Source organism: Erythrolamprus reginae, chromosome Z (genome assembly GCF_031021105.1).
Source record: "Erythrolamprus reginae isolate rEryReg1 chromosome Z, rEryReg1.hap1, whole genome shotgun sequence".
NCBI classification, from domain to species: domain Eukaryota; kingdom Metazoa; phylum Chordata; class Lepidosauria; order Squamata; family Dipsadidae; genus Erythrolamprus; species Erythrolamprus reginae.
In genome coordinates, this window is record NC_091963.1 from 78,891,932 (window position 1) to 78,906,186 (window position 14,255).

The window sequence follows — 14,255 nt, forward strand, 5'->3', positions numbered from 1 at the left end:
AGTCCTGAAGCGAATTCGCTTCAGGACTCAGCTGGGAAGCGGCGAGAATGAACGGCGTGGGCAGGCGATGCGCGAGCGGGCGGCGGACAAGCCGTTCGCTCGCTCTCGCTCTCGCCGCTTCCCAGCTGAGTCCTGAAGTGAATTCGCTTCAGGACTCAGCTGGGAAGCGGCGAGAATGAACGGCGTGGGCGGGCGAAGGGCGGGCGGCAACGAGGAGTTTGCGTGGGCGGTGGGGAAACTCCTCACTGATGCCCGCCGCTCGCCCTCCCGCCAGCAAGAGGGGGAAGACCTAGGGAAGCCGCCCAGCAGCTGATCTGTCCGGCGCCATCTACACATGCGTGCCCATAGAAAAAAGGGCGCGCATGCACAGATGGTGTTTTTACTTCCGGGTTGCAAAATCGCCATATAGCCATTTCGCAATGATCGGGGTCGCAATACCTGGGGGATCACTGTATCCCAAAAGATTTTGGGGAGATTTTTATTTTTTTTAATATTTCTATTCCATTTGTAATCTAATTTCTTATCTGATACCACATTGAAATCTCCTAGCAAAATTATATTTTCCAAATCTAATTTGATAATTTTTTCATGTAATTTTTTATAGAATTCAAGTTGATTATCATTGGGTGCATAAATCACTATTAATGTTAGGGGGTTTTGATTGTTTTCCAATTCTATTATTAAAATTCTACCCTTCTGATCTTTATAAATTTCTTTTGAATTGATCGTTTTTTTCACGTATATTGCTACTCTTTTTTTTTTTGTCTACTAGGGAAACATAAAGCGTCCCGAATTTCTTATTCTCTAGTAAGTCTGCATTTTGTTTGCGTATATGTAATTCTTGCAAAGCAATCACGTCCATTTTTAATTTTTTTAGTTTTGTAAATATGAATTTTCTTTTATTAGGATTATTAAGTCCATTTACATTGATTGATATTATCCCTATATCTCCTGACATTAATTATTAGTAGTATATCTGGTTCCTTGTTTCTCTTAGGTTTCTGTCCCGCTGTTCTTCCTGTTGTTCTTGTCTTCTTCCTTCCGCCCTTAGTCTCTCTTTTTCTTCGAGTGATTCTTCCTCCTCCCGACTTGTTGTCTCCAATTCCTCTCTACTACCCCTGCTTTCTTTACTGACTTGTTCTTCACAGAGTAAGTTGTTTTCTTGCCAGAAATTGATATTGTTTTCTGATCTCGCGAATCCTACATGGCACTTGTTTCAAGATTATTATTTATTTTCCTCTGTAAGCTATCGATTGGCTGCGGGACCATTTATATATTTTGTCTCTAGTTATTCGTCTGGTGAATTTAATAAGTACTTCCTGCGGTAGATGGTGCCTTCTTGCATAGTTCGTATGTACATGATATAATTCATCTATTTCCCGTGACATCTCATTTTGATCTTTATGTAGGGTTTTTGCTAGGATTTCTATCATTTTTTCGCCTAGATTCTCATCTTTCTCTTCGATTATATTTTGAAATCGTAGACTGTATAAGGAGTGGTCTAATTCCAGTTGCTCCATGTTTTGGTTGTAATCTCACTTTTTTCAGGTTTTTAGACTATTAACTTAATTAATTGAATTTGGATATACACTGTTCCTTATATGTTGTAAGCTGCCCCGGGTCCTCGGAGAGGGGCGGCATATAAATCCAATTAATAAAATAAAATAAATAAATAAAATAAAAAGGGAAGGTTGGAGACAGGATGATAGTTGTTCAAAACAGCTGGGTCCAGTGAAGGCTTGAGGAGGGGGTGCACAATTGCCTCCTTTAAGGGAACCAGAAGGGACCCCTTCCTCAGAGAAGTGTTGATAATCACCTGGATCCAGGCCCATGTCACCTCCCTGCTGGGTGAGACCAACCAAGAGGGGCATGGGTCAAATAAACAGGTGGTAGAGCTCACAGCTTCCATGGCCTTTTCCATTTAACCAGGCATCACTAGATCAAACTCCTCCCACAAAACAGGACTTACATATGCATGAAAGTGAACCCATTTTTGCATGTTTCTCATCTTTTCTGCCTCCCCTTTTTTCTGTGTTCTTTTTTCCTTATCAAATTCAATTCTGTCAGCTCCTAGAGGTGGATGGTCACAGAGTAAAATTACCATATTTTTGGAGTTTCAGATGAACCTTTTTGCCCCCCAAAGAGGGTGGAAATGTCAGTGTGTCATTTTTGGCCTCCTGAAGCCTTGCACCTGCAATCCATTTTTGCAAAAAATGGGGTACGCAGAGGATTTGGGAAGCCTGCAGAGCACTCCTAGGGAGTGGGGAAAGGTAAAAACACCCGTTTTTGCAAAAAAAAAAAAAAAAACATGGGAGAAAAATAGGGCATTTTTGCTTTTTTCCCAGCCCCAAGGAGCGCTTTGCAGGCTTCCCAAACCCCCTGCATGCACTATTTTTACAATAATAATAATAATAATAATAACAATAACAACAACAACGATATGGGGGAATGGGCCAGCATTTGCAAAATTGAGCATTTTTGCCATCCCCACACCCTAGGAGTGATCTGCCAGTTTCCTAAACTCTTTGCATGCCCAGACTCCCCCCCCAAAAAATTGGGGTATTTTTGCCAATCTAGCATGACAGGTGGAATTCTGGGAGTTGAAGTCCACTAGTCTTAAAGCTGTCAAATTTGAAGGCTCCTGGGTTGGGGGTGCAAGAGTCTTCAAACTTAGCAAGTTTAAGCCTTGTTGACTTAAATTCCCATTCTTGAGCTAGCATGACTGGAGGAAGAATTCTGGGAATAGAAGTCCATAAGTCTTAAAGCTGTCAGGTTTGAAGTTTGTAAAAAGTATACATTGTTGTAAAAAGTATACATTGTTGTAAAATATATTCTGAATCAAATGGTGTGGTAATATATTATTTAATAAAATATTTTATTAAATAATATATTACCACACCATTTGGTTCAGAATACTTTTTTCCTTGTTTCCTTGTTTTTCTCCTCTACAATTTAGGTGCATATTATACTCGGGAAAAATATGATAATATAAAAGAAATTATAATTTTTAAAATATGAAACTACATATTTTAGAATTTTCTATTGATAGTACCAAATTCCTGTAAGACTAGCAAAAATCTATCCGGGTTTCTCTCCAAACTGCTGGAAATGTAAAAAGGAGCCAGGTATTTTTTTCCACATATGGTGGACATGTGTAGAGGCCAGAAACTATTGGAGAAAAATTTGGAAAATTTTACTAATCTAAAATGTATCAATTTCATTTTAAATATAAAATATTCATTTAAATATTTTTTTTTTTTTAAACTTACCCGATCCCAGCTGAAGGACAAGCCTAATACATCAAGCTGCTCTCGCATATGTTGAATATTACTGTAAAGCAAAACAATTTCTCTGTGAAAATTTATCAGTTAGAACAGGAAGAATTTCTCCAATGTGCACAATTGTTTTAACTATCATTTATTCTGCTACAATATTTTTGCAATATTTTGTTACTTTGCTAGATACTCTGTGACCTTCTCCACTCATTTTACGAAACAACAGATAACAACACACACTAAATCAAATATATGCATAATCCCAGGCTTTTGAGACAAAGCAATTTATACACGAACTGTAATAATATATATACAGTGACCCCTCGATTTTAGCGATCTCGATCTTCGCGAAACGCTATATCGCGATTTTTCCCACCCGATGACGTCACTCTCTTCCTTTCTCATCTTTCTTTCTCTCTCTCTTTCTCTATCTTGCTTCTTCCTCTCTCACACTCTCTTCCTCCCTCTCTCATCTCATTCTTTCTTTCTCTCTCTTTCTCTATCTCTCCCCCTCTTGCTCTCGAGCGGCGGGCGGCGGGCGAGCGGCGGGCGGGCAGCAGCGAGGAGACGAAGATTGGGGTTTCCCCTTTGCGTGGGCGGCGGGGAAACCCCGATCTTCGGCTCCTCGCTGCTGCGGTGCTGCCGAGCAGATCAGCTGCTGGGCGGCCGAAGAAACCTTCCCTGGGTCTTCCCCGCCGCCCACGCAAAGGGGAAACCCTGATCTTCGGCTCCTCGCTGCTGCGGTGCTGCCGAGCAGATCAGCTGCTGGGCGGCCAAAGAAACCTTCCCTGGGTCTTCCCCGCCGCCCACGCAAACTCCACCATCTGCGCATGCGCGGCCATGGAAAAAGGGCGCGCATGCGCAGATGGTGTTTTTACTTCCGCACCACTATATCGCGAAAAATCGAGTATCGCGAGGGGTCTTGGAACGTAACCCTCGCGATACTCGAGGGATCACTGTATTTACTAGAGGTTTGGAAAGACATTAAGAAAGACCACTTTTTAACAGTGCCAGACTGGATAACACCTCTAGAGGCGATTTGCCACCCTAACTTGATACAAGACAGAAAGATACCAAAGTATAAACAATTATTAGATGAACAAATGAAATTAAAAACAAGATATAAATTGCAAGAAGGGTTTAAAATAGATTGGTGGCAATACATACAGATACAGTCGAAATTTCAAAAAGATAGTAGAACATATACAGTGGAACCTCAAGATACGAACCTAATTGGTTCCAGGGGGAGGTTCGTAACATGAAAGGTTCGTAAGACGAAACATTGTTTCCCATAGGAAACAATGTAAAGTCAATTAATCCGTGCAACCAAAAAAACCCCGCAAAAAAACCGCTGCCGCCCGGCTGTGACCTTTTAAAACAGCCAGGCGGCTTCCCAGCCAAGCTGGGGGCTTCCCAGCAACCCCCCCAGCCCGGCTGTGACCTTTTAAAACAGCCGCGCGGCTTTCCAGCAGCCTCTGAATGCCAAACGCGGAAGTTTGGGTTTGGCGTTCGGCTTCGGGAGACGGCTGGGAAGCTGCGCGGCTGTTTTAAAATGTCACAGCCGGGCTGGGGGGCTTCCCAGCAACCCCCCCAGCCTGGCTGTGACCTTTTAAAACGGCCGTGTGGCTTCCCAGCCATCTCCCGAAGCCAAACGCCAAACCCAAACTTCCGCGTTTGGCGTTTGGAGGCTGCTGGAAAGCCCCCCAGCCCGGCTGTCACCTTTTAAAACAGCCGCGCGGCTTTCCAGCAGCCTCCAAACGCGGAAGTTTGGGTTTGGCGTTTGGCTTTGGGAGATGGCTGGGAAGCCGAGCGGCTGTTTTAAAATGTCACAGCAGGGCTGGGGGGCTTCCCAGCACCCCCCGAACCCCAAACTTTTGCCGAACTTCCGGGTTCGGGGTTGGGGGGGTGCTGGGAAGCCCCCCAGCATGGCTGTGAGCTTTTAAAACAGCCGCGCGGCTTCCCAGCTGTCTCCAAACGCCGAATGCGGAAGTTCAGCTTTGGCGTTCGGCTTCAGGAGACAGCTGGGAAGCCGCGCGGCTGTTTTAAAAGGTCACAGCCGCGCTGGGGGGCTTCCCAGCACCCCCCCGAACCCCGAACTTTTGCCGAACTTCCGGGTTCGGGGTTCGGGGGGGGTGGGAAGCCCCCCAGCGTGGCTGTGACCTTTTAAAACAGCCGCGCGGCTTCCCAGCTGTCTCCCGAAGTCGAACGCCAAAGCCGAACTTCCGCGTTCGGCGTTCGGAGAGAGCTGGGAAGCCGCGCGGCTGTTTTAAAAGGTCACAGCTGGGCTGGGGGGCTTCCCAGCAACCTCCCGAACCGAACCCGGGGTTCAGAAAAATTTTGTCTCTTCTTACGAACTTTTTTCGAGTTACGAACCGGCGTTCGGGAGGCTGCTGGGAAGCCCCGCCGCCCGGCTGTCACCTTTTAAAACAGCCGCGCGGCTTCCCAGCTGTCTCCGAACGCCGGTTCGTAACTCGAAAAAAGTTCGTAAGAAGAGGCAAAATTTTTCTGAACCCCGGGTTCGTATCACGAGTTGTTCGTAAGATGAGGGGTTCGTATCTTGAGGTACCACTGTATATTTAATAAGAGCAAAAGCTTTTAAAGTAGTTTATTGACTACAAATTCAAATAAATTAATAGGGAAAGCATATAAATATATGATTGAATATAAAAATATAGACTTGACTCTTAAAGATAATATGATAAATTGGTGCAAAAATTTAGGCAAAGAATTTGATGTAGAGACATGGGAGAAAGTATGGATTACAAATTGGAAAATGATGAAATCAGTTTCTTTAAAAGAAAATCAAATCAAGATGTTTTATAGGTGGCATCTCCCTCCAAACAGAATTGCCAAGATGTTTCCAAATACTTCCTAAAATTGTTGGAAATACAAAAGTGAAATAGGTTCCTACTATCATCAATGGTGGACCTGCAACAAAGTTAGGACATATTGGAAAATGATAGAAAAAGTGATAAGAGATTACATTACAAGAGATAGAAAAATCCCCAGAATTTTATCTTTTAGGTATAGCTAAGCAGAAATATAAAAGATATTTTTAATTTAGTTGTACATATTTTAACAGCGGCCAGGAAAGTTTATGCACAAAATTGGAAAGGGGAAAATGTTCCCAAAAAAGATGTAGTTAAAAATTTTTTGGATTGTTCAGAGATGGATATGATGACAAGAAGGCTGAATGACCAAGAAGAATCCGAATTTTATATTATTTGGAATAAAGTTTATATATGGATAGACAAAAATAAAAATCAAGGCTATGAGAAATGTATGAATATATTAAAATGATATTAGAATTCTTTGTGGGTTTTTTTTATTAACTTAATTTTATGTTTATTAGAATGTATAAACAAAATTCTTGTTTTCATCTAGAATACTATGTTGACTTAATGATTTAAGAATTTATTCTTTTTTCTGTATTAAAAATTGACTTCAAGAAGAGAGGGGTAATTGTAACCCCCACTGTGTGCTTAAATGTTTGTGAGTCTGTATGTTTTTTTATGGAAAATTAATAAAGTATTTTTTTTAACCAAAAAAAAGAAGATTCAAGAAATAATAGAGAACCTTAACATGATTAATGCAAAAGAAGTTAAAACTCCAATGGTTGTGGATTTCAACAAGCAAGAATGGAATGGAATGTTTAGTCAACTGAGTTTGTACAGACCAGTGGTTGGTAGCGTGTTGCATATAGCCAATTTTACCAGGCCCGATATATCTTGTGCAATTGGAGCGCTAAGTAGAAAAGTGTCACAATCAACTGTAAAAGATTGGCAGGTATTGAAAAGAGTGATTAGATACTTAAAGGAGAGTTTATTGACGGTGGAAGTGGAATATGCAGCATTGTCTGAAGTTTTCTGTGAAGTTATTTGGATTGATCAATTGCTGAAGGACTTTGGAGAAATCACTGAAAAGCTCATACCAGTGATTGAAGATTCACAAACGTGTATTCATTTTGCAAAAGAAATGTATGAAAGCAAAGACTAAATATATCACAGTAAAATTCCAAAATGTACAACCAATGGTGAAAAATAGAATGTTAAAGTTATATTATATTAATTCGGAATGTAAGGTAGCCAATGGATTAATAAAACCCTTATCAGATGTAAAACATTGTAAAATGGTAAAACAAATGATTCTCTGGGGTACAAGTAGGTAAAAACTTTTCCCTTTGCTAGGCAAAATAGCATGTCCTCCATGAGAGGGAGGGGGTATAAGTTGTATACTCCTTTGCTAGGGTTTTGTTTATATATTTGCACATTTCCTGGGACATCATGGCATACAATTTGGGTTTGAGTAGTTTTGCCCAGGAGATTTTAATAATAATAATAATAATAATAATAATAATAATAATAATAATAATAATAATAACAACAACAACAACAACAATAATAACAATAATAATAAAAAAGAAATATTAGATTTGTATGCCGTGCCTCTCTGAAGACTTAGGGCGGCTCACAAAAACAATAATACAGTACAAATCTAACAGTAAAAACTATAGTTAAAACCCCATATCATTTTTCACGCAGATAGAAATGCAGAATTATCGGGGGGGGGAGGCTTATGTATATATATCAACAACAGCTGGTGTCAAGACATCACCATTATACAAAAATTCTGTGAGGAAAACTTGGAGTCTTTAATTATTAATTGCAAACCCTTTTATTCTCCTCGTGAGATTCATCTTTCTTAATATCTGCGATTTACATCCCTCTACAAGCATCTGTAAAAAAATCATATGTCAGCTTCTGTAAAGATCTATGTGTACCAACCAGGAACTTGCAAATATACAGTAACAATAAACCTTGGTTCACAGCTAGTGATAAATGAACACACTTGTAAGTGTATCACAAGCTTCCTAACAGACAGGAAGCAGCAGGTGAAGCTAGGAACAATCACATCAGATACATGTACAATTAGCACAGCCCCCCCAAAAAAGCTGTGTACTCTCACCACTTCTCTCTATACACTAATGACTGCATCTCAAATGATCCATCTGTTAAACTACTAAAGTTTGCAAACGATACAACAGTGATCAGATTCATTCAAGACAATGATGAATCTGCATACAGACGAGAGGTTGAACAACTATCCTTGTGGTGTGACCGGAACAACCTAGAACTGAACACACTCAAAACTGTAGAAATGGTTGTAGACTTTAGGAGAAAGCCTTTCACCCTTCCACCTCTCACAATACTAGACAACACAGTATCAACAGTAGAGATCTTCAAATTTCTAGGTACTATCATATCTCAAGACCTAAAGTGGTCACCTAACATCAAAAACATAATCAAAAAAGTACAATAAAGAATGTTCTTTCTGCGTCACCCCAGGAAGCTCAAACTGCCCAAGGAACTGCTGATACAGTTCTACAAAGGAATCATTGAGTCTGTCATCTGCATCTCCATATCTGTCTGGTTTGGTTCTGCAATCCAACAAGACCGACACCGACTTCAGAGAATAGTCAGAACTGCAGGAAAAAAAATTGCTTTGCTACCAACCTGCCTTTCATTGAGGACCTGTATACTGCACGAGTCAAAGAGAGTTGTGAAAATATTTACTGACCCCTCACATCCTGGACGCACGCTGTTTCAACTACTACCCTCAAATCGTTGCTACACAGCACTGCACACCAAGACAACTAGACACAAGAACAGTTTTTCCCCGAACGTCATTACTCTACTAAACAAATAATTCCCTCAACACTGTCAGACTTTTTACTAAATCTGCACTTCTATTTCTATCAGTTTTTTCCCCTCATCATTCCTATCATCCTTTTCCTCCCACTTAAGACTGTATGACTATAACTTGTTGATTTTTATTAATATTGATTGTTACTTCATTGCTTATTTGATCCCTATGACAATCGTTAAGTGTTGTACCACATGATTCTTGACAAATGTATCTTTTTCTTTTATGTATGCTGAGAGCATTTGCACCAAGACAAATTCCTCGTGTGTCCAATAACACTTGGCCAATTAAAAAAAATTCTATTCTATTCTATTCATTAAAAAGCAATCGATACTACACAATCATAATCATACTCAAGTCTTACTAGTCAAAAAGGGGGTACATTAATTCCCCCATGCCTGGGGACATTTAGTCTTGCGGAAGGTGAAGAGGGGGGGCAGTTCAAATCCCCGGGGGAGTGGATTCCAGAGGGTCAGGGCCGCACAGAGAAGGCTCTTCCCCTAGGTCCCGCCAGATGACATTGTTTAGTCGACAGAACCCGGAGAAGGCCAACTCTGTGTGACCTAATTGGCCTCTGGGATTCGTGCGGCAGAAAGCGGTCCCGTAGATATTTTGGCCCGATGCCATGTAGGGCTTTATAGGTCATTACCAACACTTTGAATTGTGCCTGGAAACTAATCGGCAACCAGTGCAGGCCATAGACTGTTTATGAAAGATGGGCATATTGGGAAGGCCCATGACTGCTCGCGTGGCTGCATTCTACACGATTTGAAGTTTCTGAACACTCTTCAAATGTAGCCCCATGTAGTGATCATTGCAGTAGTCGAACCTCGAGGTGATGAGGGCATGAGTGACTGTGAGCAGAGACTCTCTGTCCAAATAGGGTCGCAACTGTGCAAATGCCCTCCTCGCCGCAGCTGAAAGATGATGTTCTAAATCAAGGAGGACGCCCAAGTTGCAGACCCTTTCCAAGGGAGTCAATAGTTCCCCCCCCAGGTTAATGGATGGACAGATGGGATTGTACTTGGTTGTCAGGGTTGAGTTTGAGCTTGTTGACACCCATCCAAACCCTAACTGCCTCCAGGCACCAGCACATCACTTCCACTGCTTCGCCGATTGGACATGGGGTGGAGATGTACAACTCACCCCATGCCCTTGGATGATCTCACCCAGCGATTTCATGTAGATATTAAATAGCTGGGGGGAGAGGACCGACCCCTGAGGAACCCCACAAGGAAGAAACCTAGAGGTCGACTTCTGACCCCCTACTAACACTGCCTGCGACTGGCCGGAGAGGTAGGAGGAGTACCACTGTAAAACAGTGCCTCCCACTCCCAACCCCTCCAGCTGGTGCAGAAGATACCATGGTCGATGGTATCGAAAGCCGCTGAGAAGTCAAGAAGCACCAGGACAGAGGATAAATCCCTGTCCAGGCCCGCCAGAGATCATCTATCAGCACAACCAAAGCAGTTTCCATGCTGTAGCCAGGCCTGAATCTTGACTGCTGAGGGCTTAGATAATCGGCTTCTTCCAAGGTCTGCTGGAGCTCGAGTGACACTACCTTCTCAACAACCTTCCCCATAAAGGGAAGGTTGAAGCCTGGATGGTAGTTATTGAGTACGGCTGGGTCCAGGGAAGGCTTCTTGAGGAGGGGGCGCACAAGTGCTTCCTTATAGGGAGTCAGGAAGGACCCCCACCCAAAGAAGCGTAGACAATCCCCTGGACCCAGCTCCGTGTCACCTCCCTGCTGGCCAAAACCAGCCAGTAGAAACCCGGGTCCAGTAAACAGGTGGTGGAACTCACAGCTCAAATGGCCTTGTCCACTTCATCAGGTGTCACCAAGTCAAACTCCTCCCAGACAGATGAACAAAGACAGCCCCCAGTCACGTTGACAGACTCATTGTCAGCCGATACTGCAGTCCAATTGGAGTCAAGGTCCGTCCAAATGTTAGCGATTTTATCAGCGAAAAACATGTTAAAGTCCTCGGCACTGCTCTGCAAGGGCTCCCCAACTCCCCCCTGGTTAAGAAGGGAGTGGGTCACCCTAAACAGTGTGGCCGGGCAGGATTCCGCTGATGCAATCAAGGCGGCATGATACACGCATCTTGCCGCCTTGAGCACCACTTTGTAAGTCTTAATATGAGTTCTTACAAGTGTTTGATCAGACTCAAATTTACTTTTCCTCCACTGCTTCTCTAGACGTCTCTTCTGGCATTTCAACACCCGGAGTTCCTCGGTAAACCAGGGAGCTCTCTGGAGTTGCAATGGCGCAATCTGGTCAAGAGCTTCCGTTGCAGCCTTGTTCCAGGCCATGGAAAGGGACTCTGCTGAACTGTGTACAAGTGAATCCGGTAAAACCCCAAGCACCCTCTGAAAACCCTCTGGGTCCATCAGGCATCTGGGGCGGAACCACCTAATTAGTTCCGCCTCCCTACGGGGGAGGATTGGAGCCTTGAAGTCAAGCCATAGCAGAAAATGGTCTGGCCATGACAAAGGCAGAACATCTAAACCCCTTAATCTCATCACTCAACTGCTCCGAGAGAAATGTTCTGTCAGGTGTGTGACACCCCCCCCCCCCTCATTAGTTGGACCCTGAACTACTTGGATCAAATCCATGGCTGTCATGGTGGCCATGAACTCCTGTGCTAACCCAGAGGATTCGTTGAGCGACAGCAGGTTAAAGTCCCTCAAGACAATAAGTCTGGGGAACTCCACCGCCAGCCCTGCTACCTCCTCAAGCAGCACAGGCAGGGCTGCTGACACGCAGCTGGGAGGCAGGTACGTGTTCTGTCTGGGTTCCCCCAGACTTCAACACCAACTGGAAAAAACAGCCAGACACTCTGGTAAAAGCCAAAAGTATTTTATAACTGGAAAAAATAAGCACAGAGGAAAACCTGTTCTTCCCAACAGACAGGATATAATACGGTACAGCAGGGTCCTGATGTCCAGACAATACAGCAAGCTTCTTGCTGGCACCCCCCCCCCCAAGGTTTCAATAGTCAAAGGCACAAACCAGGATTCCAAGACGCCAAAGTTCACAGTCAGGTCCCACGACTCTCAAAGATAAAACTCCACAAGCCAGGAAGGGTGGGTCTGCCTTTTAGCCTTTCCCAAGAGCACCACACCCAAACCCAGCTGTTGCCACTTTAATGCTGAAAGTATTTAGCCAATTGATTCCGTCTCTGAGTAGCTCTTCGTTGTCGCAGATCAATTATGGCTTGTGCACTTTCCTCTAAGGAATCCAGGCTGCTTGCTGGGGAGAGCTCCCCCTGGTGGGACTCTGGCTGTCCTCCCTCTTCTTCAGCCTGGGATTCCTCCTCCTCGTCTGTCTGCACCTCCTGTTCCTCAGCCTCTCCCTCTGAGCTGGAAACCGACAGAAGGTCAGCCGTTCCCGGAGGGGCCTCAGACGGAACCACAACAGTACGTGAGCAACAAGACCACCTGAATCCCTAGGTCTAACTTCAGAAAGAAGGACTCACAACCCGCAATCTCAGGAGCAGCAAGTCTGCGTAGGCTAACAGTCTCCTTGGCTATAATAGCCACTCCTCTCCCACTTCCTTGGGGTCATGGCTGATGCCATACCTGAAACCTGGCTGGGCATATTTCAGAGAGGGGAACTCCTCCCTCTGGGCCCAGCCAGGTTTCAGTCACATATACCAGGTTGGCCTCCTCCTCCAGGATCAAATCCCGGATGAGGAGAGCTTTATTTACAACCAACCTGGCATTGAGCAGCAGCAGCCTGAGCCCAGGGCCCGGATTACACTCATCACCAGTACCCCGGGCTGAGCTCATGGGGCTGGGACAGGGGATTGCTTTCAAGCAGCGTTCCCTCATTCCCTGAAAACGGCCTGCCCCATGGCTCCCGCCATATCTGCTCCTAGAAACATGTTAAATTAGTATGGCAAGTACTGAAAAACCTCCTCGCCTTGACTTCTCTGGGCTACTGACCATCAGATGAGGGGATTGAGATGAACCCAGGTAAAGTGCGGGGCAACTCTTATGCACTTGCAAGCAACTCCAGAGTTTTCTGTGGTTTGCAAACTTCTATAGGCAATTCATTCCAGCATCTGCAGAAGTAGCAGTACCTCTAAGGGAGCTACTTAAACACTCATCCTCTTCAAAGTCATATCCAACCCAACCACTAGCCTGGTCGCTAGTGCCAAAAAGCATTCACGAAATTAAAAAGACTTCCCCAAGGAACTGATCCTCCAGGACCCCAACCCCTGAATGAAAGTTCATCATCCAAGCCAACTCAGCAATGTAGCTGTGGCAGTAGCATTTCTACAAAAAGATAACCAGGATCAGCATTCACTCTGCATATGTGTCTAAAAACCTCACTGACACCGAGAGACAGTGGGCAATATGTGAGAAGAAAACTTACACAGTCCGCTGGGCTCCCCTCTCCTGAAGGGAGCAAAGTGCCATTAAAGGTCTGGATTGATCACAAAAACCTCAAGGCTTTAAACCTCCACTCCCGAAAACACTCTCCCAAAAAAGTCCACGGGACACAGTATTTTAAATGGTTTAACTTTGAGCTAAAATACATCTGGGGGGGGGGGCTTGCTAGCAGATGTGCTATCCAGAAAGCCACAATTAGATGGGAGGGAGGGAGTGATCATCCCTCATCCTCAATAAGTGGAGCAAGTTACTACCAGGGGCTGATCAGTTGTTTAATGAAAACCACTGACCATAAAGCTTAGAAGGGGTCCAAACTATATGTCCCCACTAGCTTGAGACTGCAGGTCTTGCCACAAACCCACAACACCTGACTGGCTGGTCACTTCAGCTTCCCAAAAACCCTCTACTTAGCCTGGAGACAGTTCTGTTAGCCAAAAATGGAAACCAATGTGGAAAACTATGTAAAATGTTGTGCTAACTGTGCCACCATGAAGATAAGGCCCGGAAACGATGAAGTTGATTATAATTTTGGCCACTTGTTTAATATAAATGGTTTGAATCATTCTGTTAAATTTTTCTCCAATTTCATCTTTGTCAATTGATTTAAGAAAAAGTTCCAATTCAGATTATCAAAAGCCTTCTCTGCATCAAGGAACATTAGGGCTACTGGTTTTTCTGGGTGTGCTTCATAGTACTCAAGAATATTTAATAAAGTTCTCGTATTATTTCTAATATTTCTATTGGGAAGAAAGCCATTTTGATCAGGATGGATTATCTCATTAATTGTATTTTTAAAACATTCTGTGAATATCGTGGCAAATATTATATAATCACTATTAAGTAATGAAATTGGCCTATATTGTTTAATCATATGTTTCA

At 43.6% G+C, this 14,255-nt stretch overlaps 1 protein-coding gene across 1 annotated transcript in view; it reads right to left on the reverse strand.

Moving 5' to 3' along the window:
• The window catches only part of LARS2 (leucyl-tRNA synthetase 2, mitochondrial), a 359,496-nt gene that overhangs the window by 266,933 nt on the left and 78,308 nt on the right, over window positions 1–14,255 (reverse strand). The window contains exon 5 of the mRNA XM_070728261.1: window positions 3,270–3,330. Within this exon, the coding sequence (XP_070584362.1) occupies window positions 3,270–3,330 (61 nt within the window). The remainder of the gene's footprint in view (window positions 1–3,269; window positions 3,331–14,255) is intronic.